This window comes from Colius striatus, chromosome 1 (assembly GCF_028858725.1).
Source record: "Colius striatus isolate bColStr4 chromosome 1, bColStr4.1.hap1, whole genome shotgun sequence".
Classification (NCBI taxonomy): Eukaryota; Metazoa; Chordata; class Aves; order Coliiformes; family Coliidae; genus Colius; species Colius striatus.
In genome coordinates, this window is record NC_084759.1 from 154,766,305 (window position 1) to 154,781,783 (window position 15,479).

Sequence of the window (15,479 nt, forward strand, 5' to 3'; positions counted from 1 at the left end):
TTCTTGCTGAAGTAAAACTCTTAACAATATTAATAAGTATTTGCATAATTCAATAGCTTCCAATGCTTCCAAACCTACTCTTAGAAATAGAGCTACGAATCTGTGCACAAGCATACACTATCGGGGGTTGTTTTAGTTGTGGTTATGCATAGAAGCAAGAGAAAAGAAAAAGCTGACTTTAGGTTAGCTTTTAATGCCCCCCCCCCCCCCCAAAAAAGCACATTTTTTAGGACCTAATTAGAGGAGATGGTAAATCTAATCACCAGCATTTCTCTTGAAATATATTGATAGGAATCTCTGTATTTCACAAACAATCGTTTCTGAGGCTGAAACATCATATGGATTATCTGGGTACTCGGCCATGGTATTTATTCCTGCTGGAGGCAGAGTACCATGTAAGTGTTGTCAAAATTCAACTTTCTTTGTGGCTAGGGCTGAAGGCAGTGCAATGTGTGCAATAGACAGCAGCATGCAATGAACAGGAAGCAATGAAGAGCACAGGTATGTGCTGGCCCGTAAGGTGTTTCAGCAGCACTGCTCTGAAATTGCACTTTAATGCCACCTTGTTGTTGGAGCTCAAGCTCTCGCCCTGCCCACCAGCAGGATGTTCCAAATCAGCTGACCTGCCCTGGATTGGTTTTGCAGGAACACAGCCAGAGCTGGGCTCCCCTGGGCACCAGGCCGAGGCAGCTGGTGCTGTGGGACGGCACCGCATAGGAGGCCGAGCGTGCCTGGGGATGCAATGGGACTAACAAGGGGGCCAGGGGTACTGACAGATCATTTCCAAGGTTGGTTTTTTTTGCTCCTGGAATGGCCAAGACCCCAGGGCTGGCTTTTACCTGGGATACTCTTGTAAGCCTCCTGTAAAAAGCAACTAATTCAGGACTAATAATTCTTTCAGTAGCTGTGTGCTCAGTGAAATGCTTCTGCAACCAATGTGAGACTAAAGTACAGCAGAGCCGTCAAATTAGGCATAGATCTACTTGCAAGCTCCATCATCATTTGTAACTTGCTATGGCTGGCTGAGCCAAGATCCAGGGTGAAAGTGACGTGACGTGTACTTATCTTGGGACAGCTCGCACCAGGTATGGGTGTGGGCAGTTCGTGAAGGAAAAGTGGCCATCTGTCCGTGGCCTGGGCTGGTCCTCAGGTAGGACAAAGGTGAATTTCTGCAGCAGACTGGTAAAGAAAAGAAAGAGCTCCATCCTGGCCAGCTGTTCCCCCAGGCAGACACGCCGACCTGCAAGAGAGAGAGTAGGAAATGCCTGTGAAAGAAGACATTAAGCCAGGAGGGAATCACTGTGGGAGGGAGGAACAGATCTTCCCTCCTGCTGCGCCTCTGGCTTGCAGGTGAATCCTCCCCTCAAACCTACCTGCTGAGAAAGGCAGGAAGGCCTCTCGTTTCACAAACTGCCCCTTTGCATCCAGGAAGTGTTCAGGGTAAAACTCATGTGGCTTCTCCCAGAATGACTCATCCTTCAGCACGGAAGACAGGTTGGTGATGATTGTCGTCCCCTGTGCAAGGGGAAACAACTTCTGTGAGAACAGCAGCATTAGCTTGGCACAGCAGGTCTCAGTGCTGCTCCCTCTTTAGTCTGTGTCCCCCAACAAACAGCAACCATTGTTCGGTGCTTCAGAATAAGGCCCTGGTCTCCTCTTGTGTATCTTATTTAAAAGAGAGATAAAGCAGAGTACTTTTCCAATGGCATATGGTGCCTGCCCTGTGCTCTGAAGCATCTGAACTTTTGCAGCTTCTGTCCTTACAAAGGCCATTGCACGCAAATGGCAATGTCATGGTTACACAGCGGAAACAGCCTCTGCTTCTCAGATCCTCCTGGACTTCTTTTCTAGCTGGAGAGAAAAAGCTGACTGACAGACTTCAAAGCCCAAGTTGGGTTCCCACACAACCAGCACTAACCTGGAGCACAAACATGACTGTCTGCCCAGATGTAGCATTTCAGAATGTCCTACTTTGGTGATCGCCAGTGACTGTAATTTTGGGGCTGGAGGAGTTCTATGGGGTCAACCACACCCCACACCTGACATCTGCACAGGGAGAGGCTGCTGCTTCACCACTCTGGTCATGCTCACCTTGGGAATAAAGAAGCCTTGCAGCTCGGTGTCCCGGTATGTCATGTGTAGTACCATTGGAATGACATCCCCGCAGCGCTGCACCTCATGGATCACAGCATTGGTGTAGGGCATGCTCACCTGGTCCTTTATGCTGGGTTCTGTCTCTCTGCCAATCACGTTATCAATCTCTGCTTGGACCTTACCTGAAAGCAGCACAGCCAAGGGATTAGAGCAGTCATAGGGAATCAGAAGGGGCTGGTACATTCCGCAGGAAGACTGGTAGCATGAGATTGTAGACAGTGGGAGAGAGCAGGACAATTAGAGAAAGGAACAGAAAGTAGAGAGGAATGCATTTGTTTTCAGTTCCTCAGAACCACTTGAATAACTATTCTTTCTTCATGGTGTCTTTAATCAAAGTCTTTTCTCTATGCAGCTGAAAGGATACTTACCTGGGCATACAAGCTTTGGAAAACTAAACCAGATTAGCATCTATTCCAAACACTGGGAAGAGGGTGCTCTGGCCACTTGTAAATGAAGGCGAGTGTGAACTTGCCCTTGCAACTGGAGTCTTTTTATCAAGGCTTCCCTCTTCTTGCCACAGGTCCCTGCCAGAACAGCCATGTTTGGGAAGTGCTTCACCTAGTTTCCACTTGATCAGCAATCATCAGAGCTATTCTGGATTGCAAAACCCCCAAACCATGGAGAAAGGATGTTGAGTCTCCTTGCAGAAAAACGAGGATTGGAGAGAAGACACCACACTTCTGCCTTTCTCTGACTTACTCTGTATTTCTGGATGGAGAACCATGTACAGAATTGCCCACCGGAGAGTGGTAGCAGTGGTCTCAGTACCCGCTGCAAACAAGTCTGAAGTCACCAAACGAAGGTTGTTATAGGTGAAACCTCTCTCTTCAGCCTCCTTACCCTGTGGACAGCAAACAAGTGGGTGAGTGGAGCTGGGGTACTTGCTGGGCAAGAAGACAAGTACCAGACAAGTTCCAGACAAGTACCAGACAAGTTCCAGATAAGTACTGAGAAGCACTGGATCCATTTTTACTGACCAAGAGCTTCACTGGGAGCATAGAGCACAACACAGGCGATGGTCTGTGTGTGGCTGATGAATTTTGGTGGCCCCATTTCCTCCTGTATCTGGAGGCAATCACTCATATCCTGAGGGACAGACTCAACACCTGCCTCCAAGAGAGAGGTGTGCACCCCATGCTCTCAGGTCAGGCAGACAGCAGGGCCCTGCTACTTGCCATAACATCCTCCCCTAGTGGAGGTAGAACACAGTTATTCAAGTCAGATCAGATCATGAAACCCACACAGCAAAGAGGAGGCTGCAGTGATGTGGCAAATGCAAAGTTAATAGTATTTGGAGGAGGCCTTCTGTAGCTGTGCGTTACAGATTCTGGCTGCCTCTGCCCTGCTCTCTTCTTACAATTAAAAAAAGAGAAAGAACAGAGTATTATTGCTGCCTATTAAGTCTGCAACACCCATTTTGGGAAAACTGGTCTCTCATCCAAATGCTAATTGAGCTCAGATTTGTTAGTGTATGAGATATGACAAGCTCTCTGCATGAGTTCCTCTGCTTGTCTTTTTTAATCCTCTTTATACTTTCCTTTCCTAGGGACTAGCTTCTGTGAAGTTATTCTGTGTATTTTGGTGCTGTTGTAATATGGATGGCAATTAATAAGGCATTTAAGGCTCAACCATTACCCCAAGAAAAGACCTCTGTTGAGGGAGCCGTGGGGCTCACCTGATCAGAGTTAACACAGTAAGAGGGATTCATCAGACTGGTTTATCAAGGGACCTTAGTGAGCAGAAGAGAGATGTGACAAGAGGTAACATGGCCAGGCTCACATCCACCCCCAAATAGCAGTACACTGCTCCGTGCAGAGTAACAGCGGCGGTGATGTTGCTCTGCCCCTGCGAGCTGCACAGGACCAACACATGAAGGGTTCATTATAGGCAGCAGCAGTCCAGCCTGAGGACTTGGGGTTAATGCCTTTCTTCTCAAGATACAATATGGAATGAAAAACTAGGACATTATTTTGTAAGAGTGCCATTTGCCACTTTGAACATTGAAGTGCAACAGCTCCTAACACATATCATACAGCTTTATGGGGAAAGTCAGCTTCTATCAATAAGCTTAAACAAGCAGAGGAATTGCTCCTGAGGTTCTGCTGATGTCACCTTACCTTCTTCATTTCCTTTACAAAGGCATCAGTGAAATCTCGGGTGTAAGCAGGGTTCCAGGTCTTCATGTGCCTTTCTATGAGCACATCTATGAACTCCATGAACGACTTTTGCCCTGGAAAGACTTTGTCTGCCAATCCGGGGATGTGCAAAAAAATGGGCACTGAGTTAAGAAACTGGGGTGTCAGGAACAGAGACAGAGAGAGAAAACATGTTATGCAGAAAGAAAAACACCAAAACCACAGTGCTCTCAAGCAAGAGACGGCAGCTTCTCGCAGCACAGTTTATGCTCTTGGTTTACCTGAGTCAAGAGTCCAGTTTCTTCCTGCAGGGATTGGTCAAACACATGTAACAGCTTCTTGAACGTCTCGTCACCGTAGTTGAAACGCTCTCCATAGACAGTGGTGCAGATCACGTTGCAGACTGCATTATTTACAAGGAAATGTAAATCGAAAGGACGACCTAAAAATGGAAATGGAGACCAAGCAATGAAACTAAACAATACCAAGCTGCTGGACCTCAGCTGTCAGCAACGAGAATACACGGATGCCTACTCGATGCCTTCAAGAGAAAACACCCACGAACCCCCAGGTGAAGATCTTCTCATCTGCTGCTACTATTTGGTTGATCCTTGTTTAAAGGAGAAAACTCCCAAGAAGAGCTGAGTTGCAGGACTGTTCCGTGACTTGACAGACAAGGCTTTGCTTTGTGTCTAGATGACAGGCAATGTGCTGGGAACACTCTCAGCAGCACTTCTCTTGCATGTGATAATACCAGAATGTTCCACTAAACTTCATAGAAGTAACAGTTACCCAGCTCTGGGAATAACTCTGTTTTTATCTCTTTATTTCCCATTTGTTTCCCACTTCAAATGGATCAAGGTTACAGTACTCCCACTGGGAAAAGTGATTTCAAGGTAGAGCAGCGTCACTAATGTACATAGGCTAGACCAGAAACACTGCACTTCCTTAGGAAGAGAGCATTGCATGCAAAGGAGAGCGGCTGTAGCATTACTTTCCTCTCTGCACCACTGTATTGCCTTTTTCTATGTTTTCCCCATCCTTCTGGATGTGACAAACCTTCTTCAGAGTTAACTGCAGAGCACAGAAATCTCGCTTCCTCCACCACTCGCTTCTCCAAGGATTCCTTTCCCATCCCAAAGTTCCTCAAGGCAGAGAGCGTGAATTTCCTTAACTCCTTCCAGATGTGCCCGTATCTTGCCATAACAATCCCTGCAATTGTGAATGAGCAAGAAAAGTCAGGAGCTCTGGCCCATACATCAGGCCAAGGTCACTAGGGAATGGCAAATGTGAGTTTGGAGGTAGGAGTCTGTGTGGCTAGATGACAGAGCCTGGTCTTGTACTCCTTGTTCACATAGCCATTCTAAAACCAGATTGCTCCACCTTCTGATGCTGCTAAGGAGGAAGGAACCCCTCCCCCAAACCATTCAATATTGCAGCCTCTACATTGCTTGTGTAGACTGGGTAGCAGCTCGTGCCACTGCACAAGGCCTGAGAGAGGGACATGTGGGCTGGATGCTGGAGAATATTCTGTCTGGGAAGAGTTACCTTATTTATGCGTTTGCCACAACAACGCCTCACACGCAGTGTGTGAGCATAAGCACATAAGCACTAACCACTGGGCTTTGGGAGCTCCCAGCTCTGGTGCTGGCAGGAAAGCTGTACCACTGATAGTGTCCTAACACTGCCAAAGAAAGAGCTGTGTGCTACCATTTCCCCACCACCTACCCAGGCCCCCTTGTGCTAGTGCCTACAGGGAATGGCCATTGTCAAGGGACTTACCCTGAGAATTTTTTCCATAGCCCATATGTTCATAGACTGGAACGTACGGCCGGTCAGCGTAGTCCTCTGCTCTGGTGACCAGGGCTTCCTTCACTGCTTTGTATCCGTTCAGTACTACCACATTGTTCCAGAAGTTCTGGAGACTGAAGACGTTTCCAAACTTCTGCTGAAGCTGGCAAGATAAAAAAATCACATCCCTGAAAATGAGCTGAACGGAATGTCAAAAATATCACCACATCCTTCCTTTACTATTTGGTGATCTTTGAGATGCTATTATTAGGGGACCTTGTGCTGTTGCACCGTGGGAGTGCAGCAGCTCAGAGCGGTGCCAAAAGCAGCTGAGGCAGGGATTAATGCTCTGTGAGGGGAGAGATTTAAAATATGCCTATCCCAGGCAAACCACTGCCATGACTGTTGTGCAAGCACTTGGGGTTCTCTCTGACCACACGGGGTCAAAGACCTTTTTGTGGATTTTTCAAAGGCTGCATGTGGGACAACATTTATTTCCCAAAGCTTGTTTTTATTTTGATCTGAAAGACTAAGTAAGTTTTGAGTTATTCTGCTTCTGCTAGAAGGAAATACAGCTGATCAGGTGATGTGTCTTGGGGTTTTTAAATAGGCATTCATTCATGAATATCTACCCACAGCTTAGCGCCCTGAAACACGATTGGAAGAGGTGATTGCACACTGGATTTTCCGGTCAGCTCCCTAAAAGGACTGTGCACATCTAGTAAGGCTGGTAACTGGCACACACCCTACATCTGCTCAGAGTCATAATGCTGACAGATAAGCCTGTCAGCCAGTGGCTCACTGTGGCAGCTCACCCTAGAGCTGAGTCTCCTCCCTGGCAGTCAATGCCTTTGAGTGGAAGTGCCCTCCTAGGAAGGCAGGTCAAAGCTCTCCTGCTACTCAGTAACACTGAGCAAAGCCCTCGGCACCTTGTTGTTGGAAGCCAGTGCAATAGTAGCAATGTCTTGCAGACTCTGCCCTGTTTTCCTTCCACTTTTTTTTCCTGTCTTTTGTTGTGGGGGGAGTTGCGCTTTTTCTTTGTTTTATAAAATAAAAATAAGTGTTTTCCTTTGTGCACTGTAGCAATAGGAGGAACCAAAGTATTTTGCAATGGGGTTTGAATGGGAATTAGCACTTAATTGGCACTAGAAAGACATCATTAAAAGTGATTACTGGTCAAGACTGTGGTTTGCATGACCCTGACGTGATGTGGTTTGAAAATGGTAATGTTTTGGACGATGTGCAAGCAAATGATACAAATGCTATATTTAGTTTCTCCATTTGGCAGATTTTGGACAGACAGCTGAACAGTGCCATCCTAGAGAAAACGCCCTTTAGAGTTTGCAAACTGAAGCACTAACCCCCCATGGTTTATCTGCTGCAAGCCGTGCTGTGCTTTTTCCTTTGAGAAAAGCTAAGCCTTGACTTTGAATAGGAATGCTACATTTTGTGTCTTGCTGCTGGGACAAATCCCACAAGCTGATCTCTAACTGAAACTGTCAGTCCCTGTAGGCGTGCTTAAGTAGCTGCCACGGCAGCCTGCCATTCCTGCAGCCACAGGCCCAGCAAGTGGGTATTTGCTCACCCTCCCTTGTTTGCACTTCTCCCTGTTCCCTTTCCCCCACACCTGCCCATGGGTTAAGCTGCTGGCCAGCTCTGCAGCAGAGGGAGCACCATCTATCACTGGGGGCACAACAGCACCCCCACTGAGCTCAGGCAGGGATCTGGGGATGGGTGCTGCCACGCGCCTCTGATTGTCTTTGTACCTGCTTGGGCTATGTCGGTGCCTTGGGCAGCGACTTGCTTCATCCTGAGCTCTGGGCAGGACTCGTGGGCTTTGTGCAGGGGCAGCTGGTGCCTGGGCATGCCCATGATCCTATACCCATGACCTGTGGCCCGTGACTCCACCATGAGCCCAGCACGTACCTGGCGGAAGGAATGAGGAGTGTTCTTGAAGTCGACGTGCAGTATGGTCCCGATGAATGGCAGCGACACTGGCCCCGGCGGGTACAGGCGCGACGTCCTCCTGCGCTTCATCAAGTCCAGCAGGAAAGTAAAGACTGTGAGAAAAATTGCCAGCACAGAGATGTTGCTCCAGCAGAATGCCAGCTGGGAGCCCAGCCACAGGAGCAGTGCCATTTCTTAGCCTGTCTACTCCTTGGTCTTCCTCTTTTGACCCAGGACTGTTTCTGCTTCCTTTTGTCTCGTTTGGTCTCTCTCTCTCTCCCTTCCCCAGGCAGCTGCTCTCTTCTTGCTTTCTCCTGTTCCCCACCCTCTTTTGCTGTCCCTCTGCAGTTGGAGACCTTCAAATGTGTGACTTGGCTCCAGCCCCAAGCTCCTCCTCTGCTCAGCTCAGCATTGGGCCATCCCTGTTCAGAGCTCAGAGGTCTCTGTCCCAGCACAGTGGGGCAGGGCTGGGTGAGCCATCCACATGTTTGGATGCCCTCTCCCATAGCCGAGGTGGAATTGCAATTAACAACAAGCAATCTCCTCTTGCTGCATCCTCACTGCTCAATTCTGAGATTTTTCTGTCTCCCCTTCTTGCTTGGCCCGACAAGTCAAGGGAGAAGCAGCTCCTGAACATGTGTTCTCCAGGTTTCTGTTTGCAGGGCTGATGATTTGTTCCATTGGCCCTTGAGAAAGCTCAGGTTAGGTCAAGGTTTCCCTGACAGAAAGCACTTGTCACAGAAATTAGGCTAAAACGGTGACCTGAAACTCTAGAAATCATTTCTGTTTCTGGGAGTAACAATCAATCCGACTCCAAACGTCAGTCAGCATGACAACCTTGATTTCTGTTGACTATAGCTCAGCTACAGGGGAGAAAGCACATGTGTTGCAAGGGGCTTCGAATTTCCAGCCTTTGGGGCAGCTTGAGGAATGCAGACACAATTATGGAGAGAGTAAAAATATTTCCTAAGGCAGCACAGCTGTGTGCTCCTGGCCTCCCTGCCATCGGAGATCAATAAAGCTCGCTCTTACGACAGTTAGTTCTAGCTAAAGAGGAGCAGTAAACCCATCACAGTTTGATCTGTGATCTCAGTGTGGTCAGAGAAAAGCTCCTGGTGGAGTAATTGCCTCATCAGTGATGGAGAGCTCAGGCTGCAAAGTGAGGCACCTGCAAAGACTGGGCATGCAGCCAGAGTCTCAAAATGCCCCTTGCCCAAAAGTCACCTGAACACTCGTTATCTGTGTGAATGCAAAGGTCCCTCACTGGAGCCTCCACAGTGTGATCCTGTGAAAGCATCGTGACACAGCAGTCACCTCCAGTGGCTGTAAACAAACCTCTGCAGCATGGGAAACAACTATCAGCCCCTCCCTGTGCCTGTGTCATCCCCTCCCTGTCCCAGTCCCCCCCAGCCCCTTTTCCCCCATCCCCAGCTGCAGAGTTGTGGTTTCTTTGAGCTTACAGAGACACATCCGGAGAGGTCGTGTGGCTGGAGAGGTGCTGCAGGTGAATGGAGGTTCCTTAGTAAAGACAGGCTTGGGAGGGCGAGAACCGGTGCTGCTTTATGCAGAGGAGCGCCCCGAAAAACCCAACCCTGTGCCAGGCACTCGCTACAGACCCCTTGGTCAGGGAGAGAATGCCAAGAGCCACCTCGCACCATCGCAAGCCATAGGGCTGACTCATGGGTGTGCTGGCACTGGAAGGGCTGTATGGTCAGGCACAACTCGGGGTTTCTGGAGCGTGCTGAAGGTACTTTTGGCAGAGGCAGTCAGTGAGATAGCTAGGGATGATGCTCTGCTGGGTTTGCTATTCACAAACGAGGAAGAATTGGCCCAGGGCATGATGGTCAAGTGTAAGTTTGCCTGCAGCAAGCATTGAGACTGAAATACTAAATCTCACATGACGTGCACAGTACAAATAGCATTTCTGCCTTTACCTTCAGCAGAGCAGATTTCACCCCATTCAGGGATCTGCTGAGCAGGATCCCACAGGGAGATGCCCTGGAGAGCAAAGGGGCCCAGGAAAGCTGGTTGTTCTTCAAGGGCAGCCTCCTCAAAGCATGAGAGCAGCGCATACCATTTATTACCTTGGCTCTGGCAAAGCCTTTACCACCATCTCCCACAGTAGCTGTGTAGCTGAATCAATGCAAACAGACTGGCAAAGCCGAGGATAAAGTGGGTGGATGATTGTCCAGATCACGGGGCTCAAAGTGCTGGGCCGAGCAGAGCAGAGTCCAGCTGGTGGCTATCGCTAGTGACGTCCCTCAGATATCCCTACCGGGGTTGGTAGAGTTTAAGATACTTATTAACGAGCTGGATGATGCGACAGACAACTCTCTTCACAGGCACAGCCTGGCAGAGCCAAGAGCCCAAGTATGTTTGCAGAGCAGGCTGGGAGTTGGTTTCCTTTTGAGTACTCACCATGTCTCGAGCAGCTCTACTGTGAGGTCTTAGGAGACACGGCTGTGACGGTCCTGTGCTCAGAGGACTGGCTCGAGCAGAGATGGCTGAATGCTCCAGGTTAAACAAGAGGTTCCACTCACGCTGATTTTTGTGTCCCATGCACTCAGGTGACCAATGAAAAGATGGGTGTTGTGGTTGGCCCAGCTAGCACAGCAGCACCATGACAGTCTCTCACTTGGTGCCCCCATTCATCCCCACCCTCGTTAGGATGGTGGAGGCACCAGCAAAATGGGAGTAAAAACAAGGTCGTTGTGGATTGAGACAAGAGCAGGGAGGGGTCGCTGCCACTTAACTGTTCTGGGCACAACAGACTCCAGTACTCAACTTAGAAAGTAGGACAGTTTATTCTGCAAGAAACAGAAGGGAATAAAAGCAAAAAGGGAGTAGGATGATGAGAAAATTACAACCAGCACTTTAAGATCTCCCTCCCCCAGCCCTTCTTTCTTCCTGGGCCCAGCTCACTGCTCCTCTCTCAACGGCTCAGAGGGCAGGGAATGGGGGATGTGGGCTCTGCTGCTTCTCTCTTCTCAGATGAGGATGACTCCTGGCATTCTTCCCCTGCTTTGATACTGGGTCCCTCCCGTAGGACACAGTGCTTAACAAACTTCTCTGGTGTGGGTTGTTCCCAGTAGCTGCAGCTTCCACCAATACAAGGTCCCTCCCACGGGACGCAGTCCTTAGTGAATATCTCTGGCGTGGGTTCTTCACCACAGTTGGAGTTTCTGCAAATAGAAGGTCTCTCCCTCGGGACGTGGCCTCTTCTGGGCATAAGTTTAGTGAGCTGCTTTGTGGTGGGTTCCTTCCCACAGTTCCAGCTCTGTGAATATTGGGTCCCTTCCACGGGACACGGCCTGCTCCAGCCATGGTGATACAGGGTCCCTCCCTTGGGACATGGCCTCCTCTGGCCATAATTTTAATGAAGAAAATCACTGCCCCTGGCTCAGAGTTCTCAGCAAAATGAGTCTCTGCCCCTGGTGCAGGGTTTGTATCAAAATGAGTCTCTGCTGCTGATGTGGGGTTTTTAAAGAAATGCAAATAAATCTCAGCTCCACAAGTTCTCTCTGTAGAATGCAGGGGACACCTCCTCCTCTCTTTCTTCACTGACCTTAGAGTCTGCATGGTTGTTTCGCTCACTGTTCCTACTCCTTGAAACACCATCAGCCGGAGAAGAAGAAGGGACAGAAGAAGAAACAGGAAGATAAAGCAGCCTCCTCTTCTGGCTTCTTCTTAAAAAGTGGTTGTGAATGAGTCTAACTGGCTCAGCCCCAGAAGTGGGTCTGGCTCAAAGCTGGGGAGAGTTTTGAGCAACTTCTTACAAGGAGCCATCTTTACAGACCCTTCCCCCTTAGCAGAAAAGGCTGTCATGTCAAACCATGACAATGGGAAATGGTCCCCAGAACATCGACGGATATTTCCTCATCACCCCACTGGTTAAAGGATGTTATCCTGTGCATTCCATTTTAATTTGAACTCCACTTTTATGAACTTCAGTTGGAAAATATCCACCTGGGCTCTTTCCTTTTTGCCTCACCTGGCCTGAGCCAAAGGCTGTCAGACTCCCATCACTGGTCTGCAAGAAGGATGGTTGATTGGAATTTGGGAAGAGGATTTAGTTTTAACGAGCATCACCCTGGAAGGCCACCAGAAGAATAACTTTCCAGCTGCTCTTCTTCCTGTGCCTTGGTCTTGACAAAAGGTGATAAAGCTGCAACCTGAGAAATGCACCAGCTCAAGAAAAAAAGTACCGCCACCATCAGTACCACCAATTTACACCTTACCAAAAGGTGTCTGGGTAAACAACCTTTTCCTCTACCCACTTCAGGCTGCAATCCAGACAGCTCCTCTGCTTTGGGCTAGAAGCATGGACTGCCATTCCTGCCAAGGGCTGGAGCGAGAGCTGTAGCTTAGGGATTTGCAAAAAACAACCCACCAGTTTTCAAAGCAAGCAAAGAAACAATAGACAATAAATATCTTTCTGAGAGAGGGAGAGAGAAAGGGTAATCATCCTTCTGAAGAACAAAAGACATTGCTTTGCATTTCTTTTCAAAACAGTCATATTTGGTGCAATTTTCCGGTCAGGGAAAAACCCCCCCAAATCTGTACATGGAACTTTCAGCTGGCTGCAGCCCCACTGTGCTGGGTGCCTGCCTTTGCCTGTGCACTCCATGAGGAGAAGAGCTAAGGGAAGTTACGGAAGCTACGTGCAAGACATCACCCATTCTTTGTCTGGAGACCCTGCAATGCAAACAGAAAGGCAGCTTTAAGAAAGTGCTTATCAAGTATTGCAAAACAAAGTGTCCAGAAGTAAGGCTGATGCGAGAGTTGCCTGCACGATTTCAACCGAGCCTTTTTGTTCATATATTCCAAACGGGATATTATGGAATATGGATCACCTGTAATCACGATCTCCTGCTACTTGTCCTTTCTGAAGGACTCTCCCTTTGTTGAGTCAATGGGTAATGAGCATTTACTAATCCTGGTTTAATTACAGTGCTTGTTTTGAAAGCCTACTTTGCCACCTGCTGTTCACACCCTGCCCCTGAAGGATGCTTTAGTTAGACCCAAAAAACCACCACGGTCACTTTTCTCGCAACGTCCGACAGCCTCACGTGATTAATTTAAAGCGAATAACCGTAGTACCCGACCCCAGTGCAGGTTAAAGGAGGCGGGTGTCGTGCCACGCAACCCGCTGCGGGGAAGCAAATTAAGGCTGGACTTCTCTTTTATTCAGCTTAAGCAAACCAAGCGGCGAGTAAGGCCTGAGGAGGCCGGGGCTCCCCGCCGGACATCCCTCAGCCTCCGGCCGCGGAGGCCGAGGCCGGCGGGTCGGCGCTTGTGGGGAGCGGCCGTGAGCCCGCAACCCGCCCGCTGCGCCGAGACGCCGATCCAGCACACGCAGCAAGCCAGGGCAGGGAGCGGGCGGCGGCGCGGGGCGGCGGGCCCCCTCACAGCCGCGGGTAACCCTCACTCCCCGGCAGCCCCTGTAACAACCCAACGGCTGCGCGGTGCCTGCCACGACCTTGAGCCCGCGCTCCCGCCCGCGGGCTCCGACCGGCCCCGCGCCCCTCACCCGTGTTGGGCACTTCACGGTACCAGGCCCGGTACAGCTCCCTCACGCGCCGCTTCGCCTCGCCCAGATCGCGGCTGAAGATCGGCTTCACCGCCGCCGCCGCCGCTCCTTTGCCCGCTACCGCCATCTTGGTGCAGCCGCCACCCCGCACCGCCCCCGCTGCTCGACGCATCAGGCCCCGTCCACCGCACCGCGACTCTGTATTGTCCGTCCGCTCTGCCACTCCGGCCCTGGTCCCATCAGGTTGGTCGGCAGAAATGTCAATCGTGCCCGGCCGCGCGCGAGAGGGCGGGACTTGTGGGCGGGGCCGCCAATTGCCTCTTCTCTCGGGGCGCGGGGCTCGCGCCTCCCCTCACGGCTTGAGCCGCCCCTCACGCGCCGCCCCTCACGGCTTGAGCCGCCCCTCACGCGCCGCCCCTCACGGCTTGAGCCGCCCCTCACGCGCCGCCCATCACGGCTTGAGCCGCCCCTCAGGGCCCGCACCGCCCATCACGGTCGGTATCGCCCCTCACGGTCGGGGGCCCGAGTCCGAGAGGAGCCGGAGTACCCAGGAGAGGGCGGGAGGCCATAGGCAAGGTGCGGCCCCCGAGGCGGTGGGTGACAGGAGGCCTCAGGCCGCTTCTCGGCAAGGGGCCGCCGTCTCACAGACACCCCTTCCTCCTGCCCGTCCTGCCGCAGCGCCGGCCTCAGCCCGACACCAGTCGGTTGGCTTTTACGGCCACTTGTGGCTTAGAGAACTTGCCCTTGCTGTCCCGCTGGTCCGTGCCAGCCCTGTATGGTGCAGGGATCCATCGTTTCCCTTTTGCCTCCAAATCTGAGTGTTGCACATTGGCTTCCCTGCAGTGCACTCTTGCAGGCTAGAAAGGCATCCCTACGCCAAACCCACCCACATGAGCGCTAGAACCCTTTCTGTTTGAAGTTTAGTTGCCCAAAACCTTCTCTTTAAAAAGACTTAGGCATGTGCTGGTAAATATAAACCTGAGCACGTTCAATTCAGTGTCATTGAAACAACTGGAAAAGCAGCATTAAAAAGATCTTCAAAAGAACGACAAAGGAAGGACATGCTGGCTGTAAGGAGAGCCGTGGCGACTGAGTATCTGAGGGAGCTGTACAGCAGGACTGTGAGACAACCACAAAAAGAGGAAAGGCAAGACAGAAGACTTTGCAGGTCACTTTTATTCTTTCAGATTATTCTGTAGATTAAAAGTATAAATGTCTGATTCTTGCTGAAGTAAAACTCTTAACAATATTAATAAGTATTTGCATAATTCAATAGCTTCCAATACTTCCAAACCTACTCTTAGAAATATAGCTACGAATCTGTGCACAAGCATACACTATCGGGGGTTGTTTTAGTTGTGGTTATGCATAGAAGCAAAAGAAAAGAAAAAGCTGACTTTAGGTTAGCTTTTAATGCCCCCCCCCTAAAAAAAAGCACATTTTTTAGGACCTAATTAGAGGAGATGGTAAATCTAATCACCAGCATTTCTCTTGAAATATATTGATAGGAATCTCTGTATTTCACAAACAATCGTTTCTGAGGCTGAAACACCATATGGATTATCTGGGTACTCGGCCATGGTATTTATTCCTGCTGGAGGCAGAGTACCATGTAAGGGTTGTCAGAACTCAACTTTCTTTGTGGCTAGGGCTGAAGGCAGTGCAATGTGTGCAATAGACTGGAGCATGCAATGAACAGGAAGCAATGAAGGGCACATGTATGTGCTGGCCCGTAAGGTGTTTCAGCAGCACTGCTCTGAAATTGCACTTTAATGCCACCTTGTTGTTGGAGCTCAAGCTCTCGCCCTGCCCACCAGCAGGATGTTCCAAATCAGCTGACCTGCCCTGGATTGGTTTTGCAGGAACACAGCCAGAACTGGGCTCCCCTGGGCACCAGGCTGAAGCAACTGGTGCTGTGGGAC

General features: G+C 50.0%; 1 protein-coding gene across 5 annotated transcripts; it reads right to left on the reverse strand.

Annotated features, from left to right (window-relative positions):
• Nucleotides 1–227: 227 nt before the first annotated feature.
• LOC133627535 (cytochrome P450 2D17-like) lies at nucleotides 228–13,868 on the reverse strand. Of its 5 annotated transcripts, XM_062013545.1 has the most exons (12): nucleotides 13,558–13,868; nucleotides 12,019–12,722; nucleotides 10,446–11,632; nucleotides 8,007–8,140; nucleotides 6,072–6,243; nucleotides 5,349–5,501; nucleotides 4,571–4,731; nucleotides 4,272–4,445; nucleotides 2,854–2,995; nucleotides 2,092–2,276; nucleotides 1,374–1,515; nucleotides 228–1,240 (listed from the first exon to the last, which is right to left on the reverse strand). In XM_062013545.1, exons 4-12 carry the CDS (start codon nucleotides 8,115–8,117, stop codon nucleotides 1,062–1,064), a joined length of 1,419 nt encoding a protein of 472 aa, XP_061869529.1. In that variant the 5' UTR covers nucleotides 8,118–8,140; nucleotides 10,446–11,632; nucleotides 12,019–12,722; nucleotides 13,558–13,868; the 3' UTR covers nucleotides 228–1,061. The 5 variants fall into 5 exon arrangements, with proteins under 5 accessions (XP_061869529.1, XP_061869521.1, XP_061869513.1 ...); XM_062013537.1 differs by having other exon boundaries at nucleotides 10,446–12,722; nucleotides 13,558–13,865; XM_062013529.1 differs by lacking the exons at nucleotides 10,446–11,632; nucleotides 12,019–12,722; nucleotides 13,558–13,868 and adding an exon at nucleotides 9,488–9,506.
• Nucleotides 13,869–15,479: the final 1,611 nt, after the last annotated feature.

Bases quoted from the DNA above. Each gene is read 5' to 3' on its own strand.
- LOC133627535 (XM_062013522.1), bottom strand. From the start codon at position 8,219: ATGGCACTGCTCCTGTGGCTGGGCTCCCAGCTGGCATTCTGCTGGAGC. The intron at 6,244-8,006 runs GTACGTGCTGGG...TTATCTTGCCAG, and splicing joins CTCCTCATTCCTTCCGCCAG to CTTCAGCAGAAGTTTGGAAA. The intron at 4,446-4,570 runs GTAAACCAAGAG...CTGACACCCCAG, and splicing joins AAACTGGACTCTTGACTCAG to TTTCTTAACTCAGTGCCCAT.